The sequence below is a fragment of the Paramormyrops kingsleyae genome, chromosome 20 (genome assembly GCF_048594095.1).
Source record: "Paramormyrops kingsleyae isolate MSU_618 chromosome 20, PKINGS_0.4, whole genome shotgun sequence".
Lineage (NCBI taxonomy): Eukaryota > Metazoa > Chordata > Actinopteri > Osteoglossiformes > Mormyridae > Paramormyrops > Paramormyrops kingsleyae.
Window position 1 is genome coordinate 21,382,295 of NC_132816.1, and position 24,817 is coordinate 21,407,111.

The 24,817-nt window shown below is 43.0% G+C and overlaps 2 protein-coding genes across 2 annotated transcripts; both read left to right on the top strand.

Moving 5' to 3' along the window:
* Positions 1-1,581: 1,581 nt before the first annotated feature.
* Positions 1,582-5,862, top strand: LOC140581331 (uncharacterized). The gene is made up of 4 exons (XM_072703759.1): positions 1,582-2,481; positions 2,662-2,771; positions 3,114-3,148; positions 3,910-5,862. The coding sequence occupies exons 3-4, from the start codon at positions 3,146-3,148 to the stop codon at positions 4,852-4,854; spliced, it is 948 nt and encodes a 315-aa protein (XP_072559860.1). The 5' UTR covers positions 1,582-2,481; positions 2,662-2,771; positions 3,114-3,145; the 3' UTR covers positions 4,855-5,862.
* Positions 5,863-6,874: 1,012 nt separating this feature from the next.
* Positions 6,875-12,813, top strand: LOC111848352 (uncharacterized). The gene is made up of 4 exons (XM_023820260.2): positions 6,875-8,214; positions 8,395-8,506; positions 9,249-9,283; positions 10,047-12,813. Exons 3-4 carry the CDS (start codon positions 9,281-9,283, stop codon positions 10,989-10,991), a joined length of 948 nt encoding a protein of 315 aa, XP_023676028.2. The 5' UTR covers positions 6,875-8,214; positions 8,395-8,506; positions 9,249-9,280; the 3' UTR covers positions 10,992-12,813.
* Positions 12,814-24,817: the final 12,004 nt, after the last annotated feature.

Here is a 24,817-nt window from a genome sequence, read left to right on the forward strand (position 1 = left end):
ATATCCATCCATCTTCCATAACCATTTGTAGTTTCATGGTGGGCCTGGATCCATCCAAATATATCACAGGGAACACCCACTAGGGGGCGCCATACACACAAAGTTCCACTCCGAGCCCCAGAGGTGTGAGGCCACAGTGCCACCCTCTAAGCCTCCATGCTGCTCTCTTCAGACCGTTGTTATTCATCAGCATGAACATACCACCATACTGTGGCTCCGAAGCTGAAATCAGATGTCAGCATTTAAATCCAAAATAAAATCACCACTTTTTATTGATTGTATGCAGCGTTACAATAGAGGCAAATTGTTGACCTATAAAATGCTTTAAAAACATATACACAGTCTATCACCCCAAGAAAAAAGTACATGTTTATACCACAGCTCATATTTTTGCATCAGTGTGAATCTGAATCCTTGACTCACAGAGGGATATTAAACACCTGGCTTCTGACTAAAACTTTGGTTAGTGTCACTCGTTACCATCTGCTCCGCATTTGGATCCTGAAATCCAATGAGGCTCTATTACAGTTATAAATCACAGTTATTACATGGTCACTGGTGTGAGGTTTTTATTTCATGCACCCAAAGACCATATTTATGCATATTACATGAACAAGCCTGTCAGCCTTTCCTCACCCTACGCCTAGAAATTCTGTCCATTAAAGTTTCTAACAGAACCGGTGAGGAAAGGCAGCCCTAGGGCAGTCCAACGCCCACCGAGAATGAGTCTAACTTACTGCTGCCTATGTGAACCAAACTCTCGCTCCGTTTATACCGGGACCTGATGGCCCACAACCAACGGGCCCCATACCCAGTACTCCTGAAGCCCCCCCCCGACAGACACCCCCCAGGGACACGATTGTATGCCTTTTCCAAGTCAACAAAGCACATGTAGACTGGCTGGGTAAACTCCCATGATTCCTCCAGTATCCTTGTGAAGGTACAGAGCTGGTCCAGTGCTCCATGTGCCTAAGGTCAGATATGGACACCAGTGATCGGTCCACCAATGTCCCTGCCTTCGACTGCCACATGATATATATGGTCTGAAAAAACAGGTCCGAATATCAGCCACATTTGCAACGAATTTGAAACGACACGTGGACTTGAAGCAGCCGAGTATATTATACCTTTACCATACCTCTTTTTTCACTTCCTATATAAAAAAAATTACATCAAGCTGAGCTCAATCTGTAAACTGATCTGTTTTGTGTCGTCCTGCTTTATGATACATTAGGTGCTAAAACATCTACTCACTTTAGTTTCTCTTGGCATTTAACAGTAATCTCTGTCCGTGATTCCATAGTAGTATAAAGTAATCCATCGAGTTTGGGAAGCAGCAATGATTGACGGCTGGGGATGGATGGATACTGTAGCAGAAGATTCTACAGAGAAAGAACTTTCTTGAAAAAATCGGAAAAAACGAATGTGAAATGGTTCATTTTGGGACTGTGATCTTCAAAACTGTGAACTTTGAGCATGAACCAATTCATTTTAATCTGTGTGAGCTGAACTTTGAGCTTTTGTTAATTGTGGACTTGCGTTGCGCCCGTTGATGGGCAGTGTGTGGTTCAGCGGTATAAGCTTCTGTGCTTGTGGTCAGACGGTTGCTGGCTTGAGCTCCTGCCTTAGCAGAAGAACCACATCTATGTATAAAATATACAGTTACAGAATATAACTCAAACATGTTCTACAAAAACAATTTATAAATGAGGGAAATGAATTGTCTGAATTCCTTCACTAAACCATTTTAAACCTTAAAAGGAGAGAGAAATATATAGTCTATAGTGTTGGGCATACAGGGATTCTGTTTAATGCACCAAAAGCAAATTCCTGCAATGCACATGAACAAACTTGTCATGTTCTCGTCCTGTAATTTAAAAGAAATGTTTCTTGGGAATCTGCAAAATTCCAGCAGGCGCTCGCCCACGCGCTCCCCCTCCCCAGAACTGGCTCCAGGGCGGGACCCAGGTCTCCCCAGTATGGGCAGGGCCACACAGTCCTTTATGGTGTTTTTCATGGGGGTGTCTGTGACGCCTACTTTGTCTGGCCGCTCACCTAGGACCAATATGCCTGGGGAGACCCCATTGGGGCAGTAACCCCCGACATCATAGCTCCTGTATTTTTAAAACATTTCTGGGGAATCAGACAAACGATATGGACTGAAAAGTTTGTTGGTGGAGTGAATATTATTGGTGTGTTAGGCATTGTGAGACCCTATTAGAAGTTAAGCTGGCCTCCCTTTCTGGTTCTCGCAATCCCCGAAGGCGCCTTCCTCATATAAAAAATTTCAAAGAGACTCAAAATTTAAAAAATGTTCATGTAGGTGAGGTCTGGCTGATGGATTGACAGCTATGTGGGGGTGGAAGGGAGGGGTGAGTTTTCTTCAGCTAGATAAAAAGTCAAGATCAAGTAACGTCTTAGTCACATTCTGGTTGGATGCAGCAAATGAAGTGAAGCTCCTGAGAGGACAGAGAGACACAGGTGCGTAAGAGGAAAATAATTATTACGTCATTTTTAAAATGATCAGGGTATCCTGTGTTTTTAGTGTAATAAATTATATTTCAGAAAAAGTAAAGCACATATTTGATAATTCCTTTTAATACTTGAAAGAAGCGTCACTTACAGTCACAAGTCCACTAACCATCTTCTGTCTTTGGCCAGATTCAGAACTTCAGTCATTCCACCATCTTCTCCAGGAAGCACCAGAAGTAGAAGCTCATCACCAAAATAAGCTCCACTCCTTTGGAGAGAGACAGCAGAAGCGAGTGCAGGTAAGGATAGCTCTACATGGCCTGCTGTGTGTCTGCCCTGCTGTGGTCAGGTAAGGACAGCCCTACATGGCCTGCTGTGTGTCTGCCCTGCTGTGGTCAGGTAAGGACAGCTCTGCATGGCCTGCTGTGTGTCTGCCCTGCTGTGGTCAGGTAAGGACAGCCCTACATGGCCTGCTGTGTGTCTGTCCTGCTGTGGTCAGGTAAGGACAGCTTTACATGGCCTGCTGTGTGTCTGCCCTGCTGTGGTCCGGCATCCATTACAGCGTCTTTTTGTGTCCTTATTTCATAACTAATTCTGTACAGAAAGTATATTTGCATTCATGAATCATATTTGAATTTCAGGTTACATTAGAAGATCATTTCTGAAGCACAGAATGGTGAGCTGTGTTTCTTTGTCATAATAACTCTTAGTCTCTGTTTTCTTAATACATTTAAATTTTGCATTTCCTGATACGTTTTTTCATGCATTGATCATTCTGTACATTTTAATATTTTGTAGGTTTATTGCCTGATATCACTTCTCTCATCCACACAGACCACATTGGATATGATATAAATGCATAGTCTGTGTTTCATTTTGATTAGCTGTGGTCTAATTCCAGGTGCTAGTTAATCAGACCCTATAATTACTGAAGCATTCACTAATAATGACTGCTGTCAGTCACAGCCACTCCTTACAGATCCATTCATTCCAAATGTACAGACCAGAGAAAGAACAGCCCCCAAATGCCCCCCCTCGGTGGCACCAGATTTAAACCCCCCCCCCCAAAAAAAAAAACAAAAAAAAAACACATTTACAATAACAGTGCACCCCCTTCCTGTGACAGCGATGTGCGGGTAGGACTGTCCAGCACTGCATATCTGCAGTGTGCATGTTCATCTGTTAAAAACATTACTTTATGGTATATTTTATTAGTTGCACATTAGATATTGTCATGTGTTTTCATATAGTGTATGATGCAAGCTGTTTTCAGTTAATAACCTTCTCTTTCTCTTACAAGTTATTTTACAGAACATTGAATACACACATTTTGCAAAATTGTTATCTCCCAATCACCAACTGTCACAGCTCTATTATTTGAAGTACTTATTTACTAGGTCCTTTGTAGATATGTGCATTTTTCTGCTTGTGTTTCAGGCAATTGTCGCTGGTTTCGGTCCACTTGAAGTCTTCATTGGGGCAGAAGAGGGAGTGGCTCTGACGGATCTCAATGGCAAATACTGGAGCCCGTTCCACCGGAATGGAATATATCCTATTGAGTGCAAGGACACAAAAGACAATTGGTGCAAGTTCCTCTTAGAAAAGGTTGGAGACCATAAAGTTCGTATGAGAGATGTGAGAGGGGTATACCTCAGTCGATTTCACAGAGATGGAATTGACTTTATTGAGGCAGCTAAGAATCCCTCTGATGTATTTTGTGAATTTGAAGTTTTCACAAAAAGTGAGAAGGTTTTGTTCAAAGCTGACAATGGTAGATTCCTGAGTCTCATTGCCCGTGGACACCTCAACATCGAAGCTGCCAAGGACGGGCCAGACCAGTTTTGTGAATTTACCCCAAGTATCGGAGACATCGTCAGTCCTAAGTTTGAGATCATCTCTGTGGACTTCAAGAATGTCTCTGCATTGCCTGAAAATCCAATCGTGGTGAAGAAAGAAACCTACAGAAACAGTAGTAGCGTGGAACAGAAGCACAAGTTTAATATGTCGTGGACAAAAACTGAGTCTGAAACAACCACTTGGAATCATGCTTGGGGTTTGAACCGCACTGTGTCTTTAGAATGTGAATTTATAGTAACATTTAAATCAGAGATCTCAATCTCATACTCAGGATCGTACGGCACCAGCACCACGAAACAGAAATCCATCACCTTGGGGGAAGAGACGGAGGTCACCATTCCACCTCATAAGAAAGTAACAGCTAATTTAATAGTGAGCAAACAGGAAGATTGTGACATCCCATTTACTGCTAAAATCAAGAAGATCAAGAGCAATGGAGAGGTGCAGGAGTTCATGGAAGAGGGAACATGGAAGGGGGTGATTTATGACAACGTGCATGTTGACATCAAGGAGGAGGATCTGTGAGTGAAGTGGAGCAGTGATACTTAATAAGCAACAGACTTTCCTCTAATTATCCACAAATAAACAAAAGGAAGTTTATTATCAGGAGGAATTATACCATGTATTCAATGTCCCAGCCCCCGTAACAGCAAAAGCAGGACCAGCGGAAAGACAATCCTCCTGTAATTAACTAGATGAGTTACCCTGATGTATATACAGTCCTCTCTGGCTATGTGTCTTATATCACTTACTTCGATTTTGTTAAATTTTCCCTTTTAATCAGACTCAATTATGTGTTTTTTTGTTTGTTTCTGCATAATTCACTTGTCAAACAGCAACATCTAGTGGATCGCAGACGTTATAGCAGGCAGCCTGGATGAATTACACTATTACAGTAAATGTGGTAGACACTGTTACAAATGTAAGTTAGTATGAATTTCAGTGTTAACCAAAAGTAAACTAATGTCCAGACATTATGCACATATTAAATCTATAGTTTATAATATGTTTTCATTGTATATGAGGGAAGTATATTAAGTATATTTTTTGTTACATTTTATCAATTTTTACCAGCCACATTAATATCTCAGCAGCTGCGCTAGATTTCAGATGGATTTTGTAACCGAACAGCTTAAGTTGAGTTTCTTTGAGATTAAGACATTTAAGTTCTACTTGTATTTGTGTGTTGTTTTCCCAGATGCACAACGGAGCGAATGAGAGACCCAGCCACGGTGCTATTTACGTGACTCACCTGTTTTTTGCTACGACGGGGGTTTTAAAAACAAACTGGGCCACGTAGACGTTTTGTAAAATGAAAACGAAATAGTTCTTTGAAATTTAGTACTATTTCTATTTCATTGAGCTGGTAAACATTTGTTTCGTGGACTGTTCTGCTGGGGATCATGCCAGTAATTAAAACGACTGTGCATCGAGGTATTGGGGTCATTGTGGACGAAGCGGATCTGGTACCGCAGAAGCTAACATCTGCTGTCACAACCCAGATTCCTCTTTCTGATGGGTGTTTCGGTGAATGAAACCGGGGAATTCCGTAAAAATCAAACATAAAAAAACGAAAAGACTGGCGTGAATGATAACAGGGAGACAATCTATGAGGCAGCGTGAGATTTGAAATTAATATCACAAATCTTAACGGTTGTTTGGCCAGCAAACAAATGCTCAATAAACTCATTAAGAAGGCTGCTTCTATTCTGGGAATCCAGCTTGATTCCTTTGAAATAACTGCCCAAAAGGGATCACTGAAGAACATTTGTTCCATACTGTGTACACTAGTGTAGTTTGTGTTTAATTTGTGATGATGTTGCCCTGGTGTCTGAAAGCCACTCTGTGGATCGTTACTCCGTCTCTATGCCCCGCTGTGACAACATGCTTATTTTGCTGTATTTTAAAATGAGGCTCTATTACAGTTATAAATCACAGTTATTACATGGTCACTGGTGTGAGGTTTCTATTTCATGCACCCAAAGACCATATTTATGCATATTAAATGAACAAGCCTGTCAGCCTTTCCTCACCCTACGCCTAGAAATTCTGTCCATTAAAGTTTCTAACAGAACCGGTGAGGAAAGGCAGCCCTAGGGCAGTCCAACGCCCACCGAGAATGAGTGTAACTTACTGCTGCCTATGTGAACCAAACTCTCGCTCCGTTTATACGGGGACCTGATGGCCCACAACCAACGGGCCCCATACCCAGTACTCCTGAAGCCCCCCCACAGACACCCCCCAGGGACATGAACGTATGCCTTTTCCAAGTCAACAAAGCACATGTAGACTGGCTGGGTAAACTCCCATGATTCCTCCAGTTGTCACGTCCGTGGAATTAGCGAGCAGGCAAATAGGCAAGATCAGCCGGATTGACGTGCAAACGGGGTTTATTCAGCGCAAAGGGCAGCAATACAATGATGGATATCACGAGACGTGCTCAGACGCGGACTAAATACACAGGAAAGAGCAAATGGAACAAGGCACAGGTGTTGACAATCCGGGAATCACACAAGGTAACGAGGTGGGCGTGGCACACACAAGGATCGGACGGAGCTGGGCGTGACACCAGTATCCTTGTGAAAGTACAGAGCTGGTCCAGTGCTCCATGTGCCTAAGGCCAGATATGGACACCAGTGATCGGTCCACCAATGCCCCTGCCTTCGACTGCCACATGATATATATGGTCTAAAAAACAGGTCCGAACATCAGACACATTTGCAACGAATTTGAAACGACACGTGGACTTGAAGGAGCCGAGTATATTATACCTTTACCATACCTCTTTTTTCACTTCCTATATAAAAAAATTTACATCAAGCTAAGTTCAATCTGTAAACTGATCTGTTTTGTGTCGTCCTGCTTTATGACACGTTAGGTGCTAAAACATCTACTCACTTTAGTTTCTCTTGGCATTTAACAGTAATCTCTGTCCGTGATTCCATAGTAGTATAAAGTAATCCATCGAGTTTGGGAAGCAGCAATGATTGACGGCTGGGGATGGATGGATAGTAGAAGATTCTACAGAGAAAGAACTTTCTTGAAAAAATCGGAAAAAACGAATGTGAAATGGTTCATTTTGGGACTGTGATCTTCAAAACTGTGAACTTTGAGCATGAACCAATTCATTTTAATCTGTGTGAGCTGAACTTTGAGCTTTTGTTAATTGTGGACTTGCGTTGCGCCCGTTGATGGGCAGTGTGTGGTTCAGCGGCATAAGCTTCTGTGCTTGTGGTCAGACGGTTGCTGGCTTGAGCTCCTGCCTTAGCAGAAGAACCACATCTATGTATAAAATATACAGTTACAGAATATAACTCAAACATGTTCTACAAAAACAATTTATAAATGAGGGAAATGAATTGTCTGAATTCCTTCACTAAGCCATTTTAAACCTTAAAAGGAGAGAGAAATATATAGTCTATAGTGTTGGGCATACAGGGATTCTGTTTAATGCACCAAAAGCAAATTCCTGCAATGCACATGAACAAACTTGTCATGTTCTCGTCCTGTAATTTAAAAGAAATGTTTCTTGGGAATCTGCAAAATTCCAGCAGGCGCTCGCCCACGAGCTCCCCCTCCCCAGAACTGGCTCCGGGGCGGGACCCAGGTCTCCCCAGTATGGGCGGGGCCACACAGTCCTTTATGGTGTTTTTCATGGGGGTCTCTGTGAAGCCTACTTTGTCTGGCCGCTCACCTAGGATTCCAAATTCCAAAAATGTTCATGTAGGTGAGGTCTGGCTGATGGATTGATAGCTATGTGGGGGTGGAAGGGAGGGGTGAGTTTTCTTCAGCTAGATAAAAAGTCAAGATCAAGTAATGTCTTAGTCACATTCTGGTTGGATGCAGCAAATGAAGTGAAGCTCCTGAGAGGACAGAGAGACACAGGTGCGTAAGAGGAAAATAATTATTACGTCATTTTTAAAATGATCAGGGTATCCTGTGTTTTTAGTGTAACAAATTATATTTCAGAAAATGTAAAGCACATATTTGATAATTCCTTTTAATACTTGAAAGAAGCGTCACTTACAGTCACAAATCCACTAACCATCTTCTGTCTTTGGCCAGATTCAGAACTTCAGTCATTCCACCATCTTCTCCAGGAAGCACCAGAAGTAGGAGCTCATCACCAAAATAAGCTCCACTCCTTTGGAGAGAGAGACAGCAGAAGCGAGTGCAGGTAAGGACAGCTCTACATGGCCTGCTGTGTGTCTGCCCTGCTGTGGTCAGGTAAGGACAGCTCTGCATGGCCTGCTGTGTGTCTGCCCTGCTGTGGTCAGGTAAGGACAGCCCTACATGGTCTGCTGTGTGTCTGCCATGCTGTGGTCAGGTAAGGACAGCCCTACATGGTCTGCTGTGTGTCTGCCATGCTGTGGTCAGGTAAGGACAGCCCTACATGGTCTGCTGTGTGTCTGTCCTGCTGTGGTCAGGTAAGGACAGCTCTACATGGCCTGCTGTGTGTCTGCCCTGCTGTGGTCAGGTAAGGACAGCTCTACATGGCCTGCTGTGTGTCTGCCCTGCTGTGGTCAGGTAAGGACAGCTCTACATGGCCTGCTGTGTGTCTGCCCTGCTGTGGTCAGGTAAGGACAGCTCTACATGGCCTGCTGTGTGTCTGCCCTGCTGTGGTCAGGTAAGGACAGCTCTACATGGCCTGCTGTGTGTCTGCCCTGCTGTGGTCAGGTAAGGACAGCTCTACATGGTCTGCTGTGTGTCTGTCCTGCTGTGGTCAGGTAAGGACAGCTCTACATGGCCTGCTGTGTGTCTGCCCTGCTGTGGTCAGGTAAGGACAGCTCTACATGGCCTGCTGTGTGTCTGCCCTGCTGTGGTCCGGCATCCATTACAGTGTCTTTTTGTGTCCTTATTTCATAACTAATTCTTTACAGAAAGTATATTTGCATTCATGAATCATATTTGAATTTCAGGTTACATTAGAAGATCATTTCTGAAGCACAGAATGGTGAGCTGTGTTTCTTTGTCATAATAACTCTTAGTCTCTGTTTTCTTATTACATTTAAATTTTGCATTTCCTGATACGTTTTTTCATGCATTGATCATTCTGTACATTTTAATATTTTGTAGGTTTATTGCCTGATATTCTGTCACTTCTCTCATTCACACAGACCACATTGGATATGATATAAATGCATAGTCTGTGTTTCATTTTGATTAGCTGTGGTCTAATTCCAGGTGCTAGTAAATCAGACCCTATAATTACTGAAGCGTTCGCTAATAATCACTGCTGTCAGTCACAGCCACTCCTTACAGATCCATTCATTCCAAATGTACAGACCAGAGAAAGAACAGCCCCCAAATGCCCCCCCTCGGTGGCACCAGGTTTAACCCCCCCCCCCCAAAAAAAACAAAAAAAAAACACATTTACAATAACAGTGCACCCCCTTCCTGTGACAGCGATGTGCGGGTAGGACTGTCCAGCACTGCATATCTGCAGTGTGCATGTTCATCTGTTAAAAACATTACTTTATGGTATATTTTATTAGTTGCACATTAGATATTGTCATGTGTTTTCATATAGTGTATGATGCAAGCTGTTTTCAGTTAATAACCTTCTCTTTCTCTTACAAGTTATTTTACAGAACATTGAATACACACATTTTGCAAAATTGTTATCTCCCAATCACCAACTGTCACAGCTCTATTATTTGAAGTACTTATTTACTAGGTCCTTTGTAGATATGTGCATTTTTCTGCTTGTGTTTCAGGCAATTGTCGCTGGTTTCGGTCCACTTGAAGTCTTCATTGGGGCAGAAGAGGGAGTGGCTCTGACGGATCTCAATGGCAAATACTGGAGCCCGTTCCACCGGAATGGAATATATCCTATTGAGTGCAAGGACACAAAAGACAATTGGTGCAAGTTCCTCTTAGAAAAGGTTGGAGACCATAAAGTTCGTATGAGAGATGTGAGAGGGGTATACCTCAGTCGATTTCACAGAGATGGAATTGACTTTATTGAGGCAGCTAAGAATCCCTCTGATGTATTTTGTGAATTTGAAGTTTTCACAAAAAGTGAGAAGGTTTTGTTCAAAGCTGACAATGGTAGATTCCTGAGTCTCATTGCCCGTGGACACCTCAACATCGAAGCTGCCAAGGACGGGCCAGACCAGTTTTGTGAATTTACCCCAAGTATCGGAGACATCGTCAGTCCTAAGTTTGAGATCATCTCTGTGGACTTCAAGAATGTCTCTGCATTGCCTGAAAAACCAATCGTGGTGAAGAAAGAAACCTACAGAAACAGTAGTAGCGTGGAACAGAAGCACAAGTTTAATATGTCGTGGACGAAAACTGAGTCTGAAACAACCACTTGGAATCATGCTTGGGGTTTGACCTGCACTGTGTCTTTTGAATGTGAATTTATAGTAAAATTTAAATCAGAGATCTCAGTCTCATACTCAGGATCGTACGGCACCAGCTCCACAAAAGAGAAATCCATCACTATGGGGGAAGAGACGGAGGTCACCATTCCACCTCATAAGAAAGTAACAGCTAATTTAATAGTGAGCAAACAGGAAGATTGTGACATCCCATTTACTGCTAAAATCAAGAAGATCAAGAGCAATGGAGAGGTGCAGGAGTTCATGGAAGAGGGCACATGGAAGGGGGTGATTTATGACAACGTGCATGTTGACATCAAGGAGGAGGATCTGTGAGTGAAGTGGAGCAGTGATACTTAATAAGCAACAGACTTTCTTCTAATTATCCACAAATAACACAATGGCAGAAAGAGAATCTTATCTCATAGTCTCCTCCATAGCTTTCTCTTATGTCGACTGATTTTATTACTTTAACTTTGTAAAACTTGCCTTTGTGATCAGACTCATGTTTTGTTATTTTTTCCTGCTTAATTCACTTGACAAAAAAAACATTATTAATTTCCAAATGGCGTACGGAAGGGGACTTCCGGTCGGTGCCTAAATGGAGTAGACGCAGTAAACAAGTGCTCCAGTAAACTTTCTGTCTTTTCAACCATTTAACCCTCTATCTTTTCTTTTATGTTAATTACAGTTTACAGTTTGTGCCCCTCTAGCTCAGCCTTGATTAAACTTTATTAAAATGGCAATCGAGAGAACTAAATCGAGCAAAAAAGATGGTTCAGGCCTAATACTTGAGGCTATCACCGCATTGCTTGAACAGCATCGGGACGCGCTTCAAGAAGTGTCTTTTAACGCACTCGGCACAAAACTAGAGCAAACAGACCTTATGATGGAAGACCAGGGCCAGCGATTGTCCTCTCTATAACTCGCTGCAGAAGATTACAGCCAGCGAATCCTGGACCTAGAAAGCATTTGCAACAACCTGCGTGACGACAACAACAGGCTGAAGGCTAAAGTTGCAGAGATCTCAATCAGAGCGACGACCAACAAAAGGACTGGTTTCAGCCCATTTGAGATCATCACAGGGCGTCTGATGTATCTTTCCGACAGCATAGATCTGAAAAAAGCAGACGTTCACCTTGCTAGTGATAGCCTGGTTGATTATTGCATTAAGCTCACCAATGCTGTTCAGTCTGCCTTTCAACAGGTTTCCGTCACGTGGGAAGGTCCTTCGATGGAGGTCACACTCTGGTACCTGCTGAGTGGGTACTGATCAAGAAACCCCAGATAGAACCGCTTGGGGCTAAGTGGGAGGGCCCGTATCAGGTTCTGTTAACAACAAACGCAACAGTTCAAGTGTGTGGGAAAAGCAGATGGATTCATGCTAACCACTGCAGAAGAGTAGACTATGTTCCTGAGATCTAACGCGCTAAGGTGATGTGCTAGTAACCTCTCCCTTAGTGGCCTACGCTGCTGGGCGACAAAGTCACAGACTGTAACCAGCCAGAAGATCAACAACAACACTACTGATTGTCAACAGACAAGCACACACACATATTGTGGATTGCCAAGCTTTTCATTTGATCTTCTGGTGGCCTGTGCAAATCTGTTTATGGAAACACAATTGCCAAAACTGATGATGATGATTGTGATTGATTAATTGTGATTGATTAATGGATATGGGTTTGTTTTTTTATTTTATTTTGCTACGTTTATGCAAGGTGCCTCACTTGGTTTTTAAAACCTAGTGTAGATCCAAGGCTTTATGCTGAATCATTTACTTGTTGTACTTAATTACTCGTGATGATTCAAAGTGTTTTGTTTTCCATAGAATCATAGGGGGGACTGAGGGATTTCCCTAGTTAATTTGTAGTTATTCAATTATGTTCATTTAATTCACTCATCTATAGCTTTCATATTTCTTATTTTTATATTTCTTTCTGTCCTTGAGACTCGCTCATCATGTTCTTTCTCATACAACTTACTCTCACCAAGGCCGTCTGACCCCCCAGCTCTGGGAGTCTGTACGAAGACCAGAGATAAAGGGCCCGAGTCCCTCAGGGGGGGCAGAGACAGACACAGACAGACACTGAACCAGCCATGTGAAACATCTTTCTGTAACATCTTCATTCTGTTTTAATAAACTGCTTAAGCTTAAGGAACCTGCCTCATCATTCAAATAAAAGAACCTGAGGATTCACTGAAGAAATCTATCAAGAGACTTTGACTCCCAGCTTCATACGTCAGAGTCCCGACCCGAGCTGACCATGACCTCTGACCATGACCTCTGACTTTTGACAACCTCAATATACCTAAAATCTCCACAGAGCATATGAGAGACTTGGAGGAGCCAATATCCCAGGAGGAAGTTGCTTCTGCCATTTCATCACTGCAGTCTGGAAAATGTTCTGGCCCTGATGGTTATCCAGCTGAATTTTTCAAAAAGTTCTCCTCTTCGCGTTCCCCACTGCTCCATATGGTTTTATCTGAATCCTGTAGTCGCGGTTCCCTTCCCCAATCATTCACTGAGGCCTGTATTACTTTAACTGCTAAAAAAGGGAAGGACCCTACAGATTGTGCTTCCTATTGCCTTATTTCTCTGTTAAACACGGACGCTTAGATATTAGCAAAGCATCATATTCAGATAAAGCATCATATTCTTTCTGTATTACCCACCATGTCCGTACCAACGGACACAATTGTTGACATTTCTTTCCTTAGACCCATCTCCAAAGGACTTATCTCACTCCTATATGGGGTGGTCATGGGATTAAGACACATACCTGTGGACAGGCTTAGGCAATCGTGGGTCAGAACTGTAGACGGAAAGTCAGGCAGCGCAAGCGAGGAAGCTGGCAGTGTAAACAAAGGTGCACATTGTCAAAAGACATATAATTTGTTTGCAAGTAATAAATTTGTTTGCAAGTTATAAATTTTACATTTGAGATGATATTTCATTTGCTTCAGTGAGAAGTTTTGCTTAATAATATTGGCACAAATCTGATTCCATATTATTATTCATGCTAGACAAGTAGTCATGACAGACCATAATTATACCCCAACCACTCAGTCCTGCAGGTGGATTGCTCTGATTGGTCCGCTGGCTCAATCGAAAGATCATGTGGCACATATGACCAATGACCGGATTCGGGAGGCGCGGCAGAGACAGAAAGCCAGGCGATTCGTGGAGTTTGCGTTCACATCGTGTGTTTAATGGTCATACGGTTTTGCACCCGATGCACCATGTTGATACATTACACAGCGACTTGTGGTGGATTGCAGATGTTATAGCAGGCAGCCTCATTAAATTACAATAAAATTTCGTGAAAACTGTTACAGATGTACTTTAGTATAAATTTCAACATTAACCAAAAGTAAGCTAAGCAATGTCTAAACACTATGTGTATGTTAACCCTATACTTTACAAATATATTTTCATTTATGTGGGACTATATGTGGGACATAAGTTTTTCTTATTTCTTCTACATTTTAGCTCATATACCTAAAAGCAATTTATATTAGAAGGACAAGTTACAATTTGGGTGTGTTCCCTGAGAGCTGAACCAACGACCTTTGAGTTGCTAGTTGAATTACTAGAATGCGGGGATATTTGGAGAAGTAAATACAGTTGCTTCTGCAAAAGGGAAACCGGAGTGCTTCCTAGTGAACTCAGCAGGGGTTACTTTCACGCAAATGCAACGTGTTTCTCAATATAAAAGATCAGGTTCTCATTGAAAAAGTTCAAAAATAGCCACTTTCTATCTGTGGCTCATGTGACTATTGGCACGACTATTGGCCAAGCATTTCACAAACGGGCTGGGTGACATCAACTTCCCAAACAGCAGATGGCGCTGTAGGTACATTTATCGCATCCCACTTGAGAATTCTTGTCTTTGACTAGCCTGCCACAGCATTAGCATTGTAGAGAGTTTTAAACTATTTATGCAGTTAAAAACAAACCTGCTATTGACCACTTATTTTAAGCACATTTCCACATTCCACACCATGACCTTGAAGCTAGCGTGACATTCTTCATGTGCAGTAAAGCCAAAGTTGATTTGCATTTCCATTCTGCTGACACTGGCATTGGGGAGGGGAGGGCCCCTCTCCGCTTGCGTCTTGACTTCTTTAGCAGTCCATTCTACCATTCTGCAGTGACAGTTTTGGATGTGTTCATGAGTGGATAAGGAGCACACTTCTATACTTGTATTTTTAATTGTTTTTTTTATAATATGGATTTTTGTTTATGTTGATACAGCCATCCCTGACGCTCTGCTTCCATTTAGTAAAAATCCTCAAATGGTACTTGTGGATAAGAGTTGGAGTGGCAGTGTTCAGTCAACTTGGAGGCCTTGGGGATAATGGTGTGACGTTTGCCAACGATTTTTGCAGAGAATGAGTCCTTTACAGGAATTATTCACCCCCATTCGCTTCCCTGCAAAGACTCGTCCTTTTCAATCTTCCGCTGGTCCTCAGAAATATGACGTCAGTGCTGCTTCCCTCCTGGACTATGGCCAGTGAGAGCCAGTGAGGCATGTAAGGGCGTGCTGTAAGCCAGCATATGATTGGCTGGAATCTGAACCTGGGAATGAATGCACGCCTACAGTGAGTGATGGGAATTCAGATAAGAAATAAGAGCTGACCCTTTCAGCTCTCGAACCATTACAGGCGTTTATAATTCAGCCAAATTTAGCAATGTTTTGACCAATGATTAGTATGTATGCATATTTATCATTTAAATTATTCATTGTATTCATACCATGTAACTGAATGGTTCCAACTATGTAAGTTGCTATGGCAGAATGAGACCCGAAGGAGTGAATGAGACCCGGTGCTGTGGCTACTCCTAGGACAGCCATAGCACCTCAAGAAATCTCTGTGTTTTGTTTAATTTTTAAAGTTTTTAATATGTGAATCATGTATTTTATACTTAAAAATAAATATACTAATAAAACGCGTGTGTCGAGGGTGTTGCAGTGGAAATGAAACTAAGGGGAAACTCAATTTCAGAGCTGAAAAGACAAGCAACCCTACAGGACCAGCAGAAGAAAATCTCCAGCACCATCTCTGGAGAGAATGAGTCTGAGCGAGTCGGTGACTCAGGTACGCTGCTGAAGGATAGAGCCGTGCCTCGGTCCTGACTCAAACGCTCCCTCTACTGGTGTAGCATATAGCCTACACGTGCAGTGATTTCCCGTAGGCTGCAAATGGATTTTAGAGATGCAACACGCATGATTAAAATGATTTTAACCAAGGTTTGTTAGCACTAGTTAGCTGACTATGTGACAAACATTGAATAGCTAAGGTACAGTGTTGAGAGACTTAGACTATAATTCAATAACAAATATTATTTTTCTCGCATGACTTAATGGTGGTATTTGGCTTACTCCTTAGTACTATTTAGCCTAAATAATAGGCTATTTTTTGACATATCGGAGCAGAAGTGTTTCTGATCTAATTTATGCAAAACAGGAAGTGCTGCTGAAGGACATGGTGAACGAATCTTTTAGGTGAACTGTATCAAATGATCTGTGTCCTGAAAAAGAAGCATTTCTCCACTCACTACTTAGTTAGTGTATTACACCATGTGCTACTTTGCTCTAAGTCTGTATCACAACAGGGGCTCGTAGATGAGATCCTATCAGGTGTTTATATAGCTGCAGGTGGAAGCTGAGTGTCAAGTGGGAGTGGCAATATTGAGTAGGAGGGGTTTATCACGAGGGGTAGGAGGGGTTTATAATGAGGGTTAAGGTTGGGGTATCAGATGATAAGTTATAAAACCCTCCCACATTGTGACTCCCACTCGACATTGGCCCTCACACTTGACATTACCCCTCTTACTCAACATTACCCCTCCCACTCGACATTTCCTAGCTGCATCAATATGCCTCTCCTTGGTTGTGTAAAATTCCTATTGCAAATTCCTTCTTGCACTTTCCAGTATTTAATCTAAGTCTGTGTTTTAACAGTTTTGTAGCACAGACATACGCAATACATACTAACTACCCAAAAGGCTTTTGTGTTATTATGACTGAATGTTTATCGGTACAGAAACTTTTAGGTGGAAGACCTAAGCCAGTTATGCATGAATGCTGAATAAGGAAACTCCCCCCCCCCCAAAACAAAAAGACAGAGGTTCGGACCTGAAAGACTGGTCTTCATGGCCGCATATTTGTTCCTGATCTTTATTCGTTTTTTCCCATATTTTTCCTTCAATTTTACCATATATTCTAAGTATGTAAGAAGATTTTGGAGAGAATAATTCTAAAAATAAATACATTGTGTCAGGAAGAATTTGACTCAAGAGCAGATGATGTTCATGCTTCTCCTTCAGGGTCTTAGGAGAACCTGGATCATCCTGGGCCCAAGGCTGTAGTATTCCCTCTACGGGATGTCAGCCTGTCGTGCACACACACACACACACACACACACACACACACACACACACACTCACACACACACACATGTAGGGTAAACATATCCTTATGGGGAAAAATGCTAATGCTAACTATGACAACCTTAACCCCTACCCTGCCCTAACCATAACCATAAGTAACCAAACAAAATACAAGAGCTTTTGCATTTTTTGTTTTTTCATAGCAGTCACTGATTTTTATAAAATAGAGTTTATAAAAAAAATGGATATTTATCACGTTATGGGGACATTATGTCCCCATAAGGATAGGTAAACCCACTCACACACACACACACACACATACACACACACCACACACACACACACTATGTGCAGGTTACTGATGGATATTCCTAACTGCATACCTTTGGACTGCAGGAGGAAACCCACCCAACATGGGGAGAACATGCAAACTCCACAGGCACGCAGGAGGAGCAGTGCCTCACAACAAGGCACCAGCCCACACCCTCTCCTTTTGTACTTTACAGTATCTTCATTTACAATTGCCAAGCCTCTCTTGTAGTAGGTATTTACTTTTTAGCAGTGTTTCCCAGTCCGGTCCTCAGGGCCCACAAACCAGGTGAAGAAGATCATCCTGGTAGAACTGACTGTCCCAGGGGAAGAAGGCTGTGATGAGGCCCATGAGGGGAAGTATCTGAAATACCAGGACCTCATCATGGAGTGCAGAGAGGAAGGGTGGCAGACGTGGCTGTTTCCAGTGGAGGTGGGCTGTAGGGGGTTTCCGGCACAGTCTGTATGGTCGGTGCTCACTACACTCAGTGTGTCAGGCAAGGACCACAAGGCAGCTGTGTGCAGGATTGGGGAGGCAGCAGAAAGAGCCTCTTGTTGGTTGTGGTTTAGAAGGGAGGAGGGGGGTTGGAGGCCTGGGGCTGGTGGGCAGTGACCTGGCCACCACTGCCGACCCGCCAACTGGAGGGTGTAGCGGATAAGGGGAGAAGGTTGGGCACCGTCTGACGACATCGGCTCCAGGCCAAGGCCACAGGCGTTCTAACGAGCGACTGCATGTGTGGCATCATCTGATGTATTAAGCAAGCTAATCAGCTGCTGTGTCAGGTACATATTCCATCTTAAGTTGATAAGTAATCCATAAGACCAGGAACCTGCTGATGGACATAAAATAGCTTTTTTTTTTCTTCAAGTGGCAGCGAAAAAGGGGAGAATTTGGTGTTGGTGTTTTATCTTGTTGGGTCATCCTGGCTCAAGTATTTGGTATCGTCGACGCTCGAGCATCTCAGAATTGTAGCTGTAATAGTAAAAACATATTTCACGTCTTACTTATTTAATTTTGATTTAGCATTTTTCTTTATTGCTTCCTTTGTTGCTTCTTTGTTTGGCTTATTTTGTTTCTATTTCCCGTTACTTTGTGCTCTGATTGTAACTTTTATAAACTGAATAATAATAATTGTTCAATTGAATAATTCCACCTCCAGTATACAACAGAAGTGTGTGAACTATACAAAGGTAACATGCAGTGCACTGAGTGCTTGTTGAGCTTCCATTGTTTAAATTAAATATTTCATAAAGTAAGATTTCTGAAATATGTTCTTACTTTTTCAGGTGGCTGGCCCTCCGTCCGGGGTTGTTCCCCGCCCTGTGCCCGTTGCTTCCGGGATAGGCTCCGGACCCCCGCGACCCAGTAGGATAAGCGGGTTGGACAATGGATGGATGGATGGACTTTTTCAGGTGCCTAGGTGTTATCAGTCCAAAGACACAGGCATCTGAAAATGGCCGACCAAGCATTTTTGCAAACAAAGGAAAAATCTCATTAAAGTTAAAGGCAGTGTAACTCCTAAACTATACGAGCTTGGGCAGAGAAATTGTGGTTTTTCATATTGGCCCAGGGGCAAAGAAAGAGCCACAAAATGGCTCAATTTCGGTGTGGTCGAGCATTTGTTGAGTTGAGCCAAAATGACCCTGTTGTATGAGGTATTTTGCAGAAAAACTTCAGATTATATTTTTCAAAATATTGGTGAACACAGTAGCTTTGGTAATATCTGGCACATCATCTTCTTTTATCAGGGAGCCACATTTGCTTGAAATTCTTGTGGTTCTTTATTTGGAATTTAGAGTCTTTTAACATGAAGAGTTGGTACTTACTGTGACTGTCATTGCATTTTATTAAAAAGCTGTCATTGTACCTGTATGATCGTAATTTGCTTGCTTTGGGAAAAGGTGTCCCTTAAATAAGTAATGTAGATGGTTCAGACTAGATATAAATATATATGTCATTCTTCTCAGGCTCGCTAGCAGTTCTTGGAGTATGGTGATGTGTTCAGGGTTGCTGTGTGAGAGGTTGTGGGGTCACCATAGCAAATATGGAGTCGAGGTCAAGTGATGCCGACACCAGCCGTGGATTCCTGCAAACAAATGGTCAGATCTCCACACTCGATAAGATCTGCACGCTAGACTGATGTCACTGAATGAAACCCCCAACTCTCACCAACCTCCATCACACTACGAACAGCTCCAACAGCAGCCCAGTGTTCTCTAACAACACAAACATGTCACTGACTATCTATGCCAGAGCTGCCCAGTCCTGCTTAGGTACAGCTCTAATTTAACACACCTGATACAGACAATCAGGCCCTTCAGTACCTACTGTAAGATTGGGCAGCCCTGATCTATACTCTTTGCAACACAAATATGTCAGTGACTATCTACAGTATATTCTGTGCACTGGCCTTTTTTCTATGATAGGGGAGAGGGAGGAGAGAGGAAGTGGAAAAACAAGCTTAATTTATAACCCCTTGACACAACCCTCACCCCTCTGTGCCATGGGTGTTGTCTGTATGAGCCAATCACAGCACAGACCCAACCCTCCAGTTGCTATGCCTTCTGCGAAACCTGGGGGGCAGTTAGGGAGGGGGACTGAGGATAAGATCACATGGCTGACAAAGAAAAGCCGGAGCGCCAGATCATACAGCGTAGTCTTCATCTTCTGTGAGGCATGCAGAGCCGCCTCCTCCCACAAGGGCTGTGGGTAACAGTGAAATAAAGACTTTAGTTAAGTAACATCAATCCATTGTCACTTGTGTTTCAGCAAGACATGTCACCCACCTAAACCCCATGGGCCACCAGACGCCTATAAAGCAGTACGGCCACTGCTAACCTAATACCACTGTTCTAGTATGATCTTTGAATAAAATTCTGTTCTTCTTACAGGGACAGTGTAGTGGCCCTTAGGGAGGAGGGACACACCTCCAGTGTTGGGGGTTTGTGGCTGTGGAGCCCCTCCTCATAATGTGTGGATTTCCTGCTACAGTCCAAAGACATACTGTTATGCTAATTGGTGTCTCTAAATCACCCACAGCATATGACCGCACGGGCCCCGCTGGTGGACTGATCTCACCCAGTGTGTAGCCCAACATCGCCCCAAAGTGCTGCCAGGGACAGGGTCCAGGCCACCATCACCGAGGTCAGGAAACATGGCTGGAAGATGGATGGATGTTCTTGAGATTATTGCCTATGAATTTGACCAGTCAGTCATATCGAAACAATTTCAATGCTCATCTGTGGATTTACCAAAGACTGGTAAGGAGTGACCTTTTGCTAACTGTCACCTAGGGATTTGTCGTTGTGTCCCAACTTATGAAACTTGAACTGCTTCCATAAGCATTCAGCTGAATGAATAATTAAAGCATCATTAAAACTCTAATCCAAGTAGGTCATTCTGGTTAAGTGCATTTAGCAGACAGTGTAATGTAATAATATAGGAAGGACAAGACCCAATGGCCTGTTAAGGCAGAACGTCAGAAGTCGGAGTCATTTATTATACAGTTACTGGGGTTCAGCAGGACAGTGAATGCGGGATGAGGGTGCTGGCTGGGGGGTTATCAGGGGTTTATTTGGCCATTCTGCCACTCCCCCTCACAGAACTGGGGACAGTTAATAATTGTGGGATTTTTAAGCAAAGTAAAGGGAACTGTTTGTGCCAGAATCCACGGGGATCAGAAGATACCTTATCTGCCTATCGCAGTGCAGAGTCCAGTGAGAGGGCTGAGTGCAGGAGGGCCGCAGAGGGGATCGTTTGGATGGGGACGTCACAGTGGGTCCTGCTGGGGGGGGTCCGTCCTCACAGCCACGTCCCGCATTTGAAACGGGGGTAATTATCCGTTTAATTGATAATGAATTGAATTAATAATTGCATACGTCTGTTTCCATACCGGTGCCCTTATTGGTCTAAAGAGAGCTATAAGAATCTGCACCCACTGCAGCCTGCAAACACGAGGGACGAGGCCCATTATGCATGGAGATGGCATGTATGCAGAATTGTGGGAAATAGATATTTGTAGTACAACTCAGATTTCAAGCCTCACATTGTACATCTAGACCCGGCTTATTAGGAGGGTATCAGTGTCTGCAATGACCTTTCACTTTTGCCCTTGCGTATGTCAAGCAATAAAATGAGGAATCAAGTACAGTTACAGAAGAACTACAGGAACTATACGCATAAATAATAAATTTATAAAGTGTGAAAAGCCCTAATAGCAGTCAGTCAACGGATGACTCACTGACCCACAGGAAGCTAAGCTGATGTTCATAATGACATGAAGCAGAACCCTATCATGGAGTAACAGCAGACATATCTGAGTTTGGCACTGGTTGAAGAAGCCTGGGATACTGACAGTATGTGGTCTCTGGTCTGGTCTTCTCACAGTTCTGCCGTATCTCATTATAAATTTTTGCGCTTGTATACGCAAGTCTTCGACCTAGTTTAAAATTAGGCCGGCCCAAATCACCTGTGTTTATTGAGCCGACAGTTTTATCAAAGGCAACGTAGTGGTTATGATCAGGGTCAGCCAGTGTCCCTGGAGCAGTTGGGGTTAACGTTGATATCACTCTGCCAACCAAGGGATTCCCAGCCTGCACATCCATCCCATAATAAGTCAGTAAGTCCTCAGCCATAGGGGACTACCCACATAAGAAATAAAATTTCATGCCATGCTAGTTGATGATTTTTAGGGAGCTGATTTTATAGTCACAGGTGAATTCAAGCTCTTCATTTCGTCAATGCATTGAAACACTCGAATGAACTAATTATCAGGCTGATTAAACCACAGATGTAACCTTCTCTCTCAGCGTGGCCTGACCTGAGAGCTGCTGCAATAACACATGCATGAGGGACACATGAGGGCAGCTGGGAGTAAAGAAAGTGGGGAAGAGGATCCCCAGTGGTCTGTTTCTAGGTGACAGAAGGTCCAAGACACAGCAGTACGCTGGGGTCAGCCTGCTGCCCCATTCTCCACCTCCTCTCTCTCTGTCCCCCACTGCTTCCTTTCATAAAACCACTGAGCCTTGGTTATCACCCAGGCTTCTGTCCACATGACTCTCAGCCCGTGGAAGGGTGCCAAGGCAAGAAACCCCTGAACACAACTTCAGGTACACAAATCAACTGCAACACTGGATGTGCATCTTAATGCTGATCACAGCTAGTAGGAAAGAGGTGTGTTTCCAGATGGGCTCAGCAGGAAATGCAATGCAAGGGCAGGAGATAGTCTGGTCAAAGTGCTATGGGGAGTGAAAAAGACCGGTGACTGCAGGACAGAACTGGTTGATGAAGTCCTTCAACTACAGACTTTAACACTGCTCATCATGCTTACGAATGAACCTGACTCATTTTAAAAGGTACATTAGACCTGTGCTACACTGTACATCCATGTATCTTTAACTGCGATATGAAGTTAGTCCGTCAAAATGAGCTTCATGCAAATATGTTGTGTATAGTATACTATGCTGTGTACAGTATTACATCATCTGCTCTGCCTGGGCAAGGTCATGCTGAGAAATCTACCATGAACTGGCTAGTCAATTTAGAGGAACATCACCACTGATGGCCGTATTACACAGACCCAAAATGCGATTCTTACTAGCACGGTAGAGATTGTTCTTAATTCACACTGTAGGTCGTAAGCATAATATAGTTTGATTGATATATTATTTTTCACATTTTTAAGCCTCTTTCATCTTTTATCTCAGGTTTATCACCAACCCATAATAAAGACAAGAAAAAGAGTAACAAAACATGAAAGATATCTACAAATAACATCCAGATAGTAAAGTGCGTATCATAAAACACGCATGCTGCCAGACTGCACTGGTTCCGCACCTCCGTATTGTAATGCTGATCACAGCACACAGAAGAGGTTTATGCTTGCAAGCCACAGCACAGGAAGAAAGGGTCAGTCAAAGTGCTTGGGGCTGCAGCCTGCCGACTGCGAGTGTCGGTGTGTGTCTGTGTGTGTCGGTGTGTGTCAGTGTGAGATCAGCCCCAGCCAGAGCAAACTGGCTCACCAAGTCCTCCAGTACTTTTGACCAATAATGAGTATCCATCCTATAGTGCCTATTTGTGCCTTTTCTATAATACACTGACATTCTCTCACTAGCTGCATGATCAATACTGAAGTGAAGGCCTGAAATCATGTTTTCCATACTGTACTGGAGAGTGTACATCACTCCTTATGCTCTATATGCTGAACTCTCCTTCACTGACTACATTCAGTTACTGACTCTTATGCATTTAGCAGACGCTCTTACCCAAAGCAGCATAGATGTAAGGATCAGAGAGCAGCATCAGCCAGTGACCTTGGAGCAGGTGAGGTTAAGGGCCTTGCTCAAGGGCCCAGTGGTGACATCACTCTGCCAGCCACAGGGTTACAATCCACAAGCTCCTGCGCATGGGCACAGTGCCCAAACCTGCTGGCTGTCACACTGCCCCAAAGAGAACTGACTAGTGGGAATACAGATTAAATGAAATATATGCTGCCACTTCAGCAGACACATGTCTTTGGCCTGTGTGGGAGGATCAGAAATTCCCACAATAAGGGAAGAACATGCAAACTTCACACATACATTAAGTGGGGGCAGAATTGAACCCCCTAACTCGGGAGATCTGATGTAACAGTGCTTCACACTGAGCCAGCCCTTCCCGATTTACTCTCTGTCTGTAAATCTGTTTGGGGTATCTATGTCCTATCCTATCATTCCTAGTGGAAATAAGCTAAAATGTTCAGCTGTGACACAATGGTGCGACCCACAGACCATATAACAACTGACAAAATCTTAGGAATGAAAATGTTAGTCTCAAAACATTTGTTTGCATTTTCAGTTCAAATCTGTGGTTGCAACTGCTTATGCAAATTGTCAAATGAAATTCTGAAGTTCACAATCTATTTTCGCCCGTCAGATCTGTCCTTGTTTTTTTTTAAAATCTAATCAAAAGGTCAGATTTCTCATGGCACCAACTAGAATTTGAATTTATTGAAAAAGTTCACGAAACAGAAAATTGACACAACTCCGAATGTAAGCATGGACTACGAGCGAACAGCTCAGGGGCTGGACCTTGTACAAAACCCAAGGACACGTTGTGAGTAAATGTTCATTATTTTGTATAGTTTTTAGCTAGAAGCTCATAAACACTTTCATTTCTATGATAGTAAATAACATGACTGTATGGCAGGAATAAATAAGCTTGGCCGTCATTTAACTGCTGAAACTGAACTTGACAAGATAATTTCTGTATTCTTTTAAGGATATTGAAGTTGTAGTGATAAGGAAAAAAGGTTCTTTAATGAGCCGCACTTGGCTGGGGCTGAGTGTTATTAGGAGAAGCTCAGTGGGTTCATACCCCCAAGGTCATGGGTTTGATTCCTACCTTCTTGGTCTGTGAATGGAGGGTGCCCACCTGTTTGAGCACCTGCCCCTCAAAAAGTCTGTGCACATCACTCTG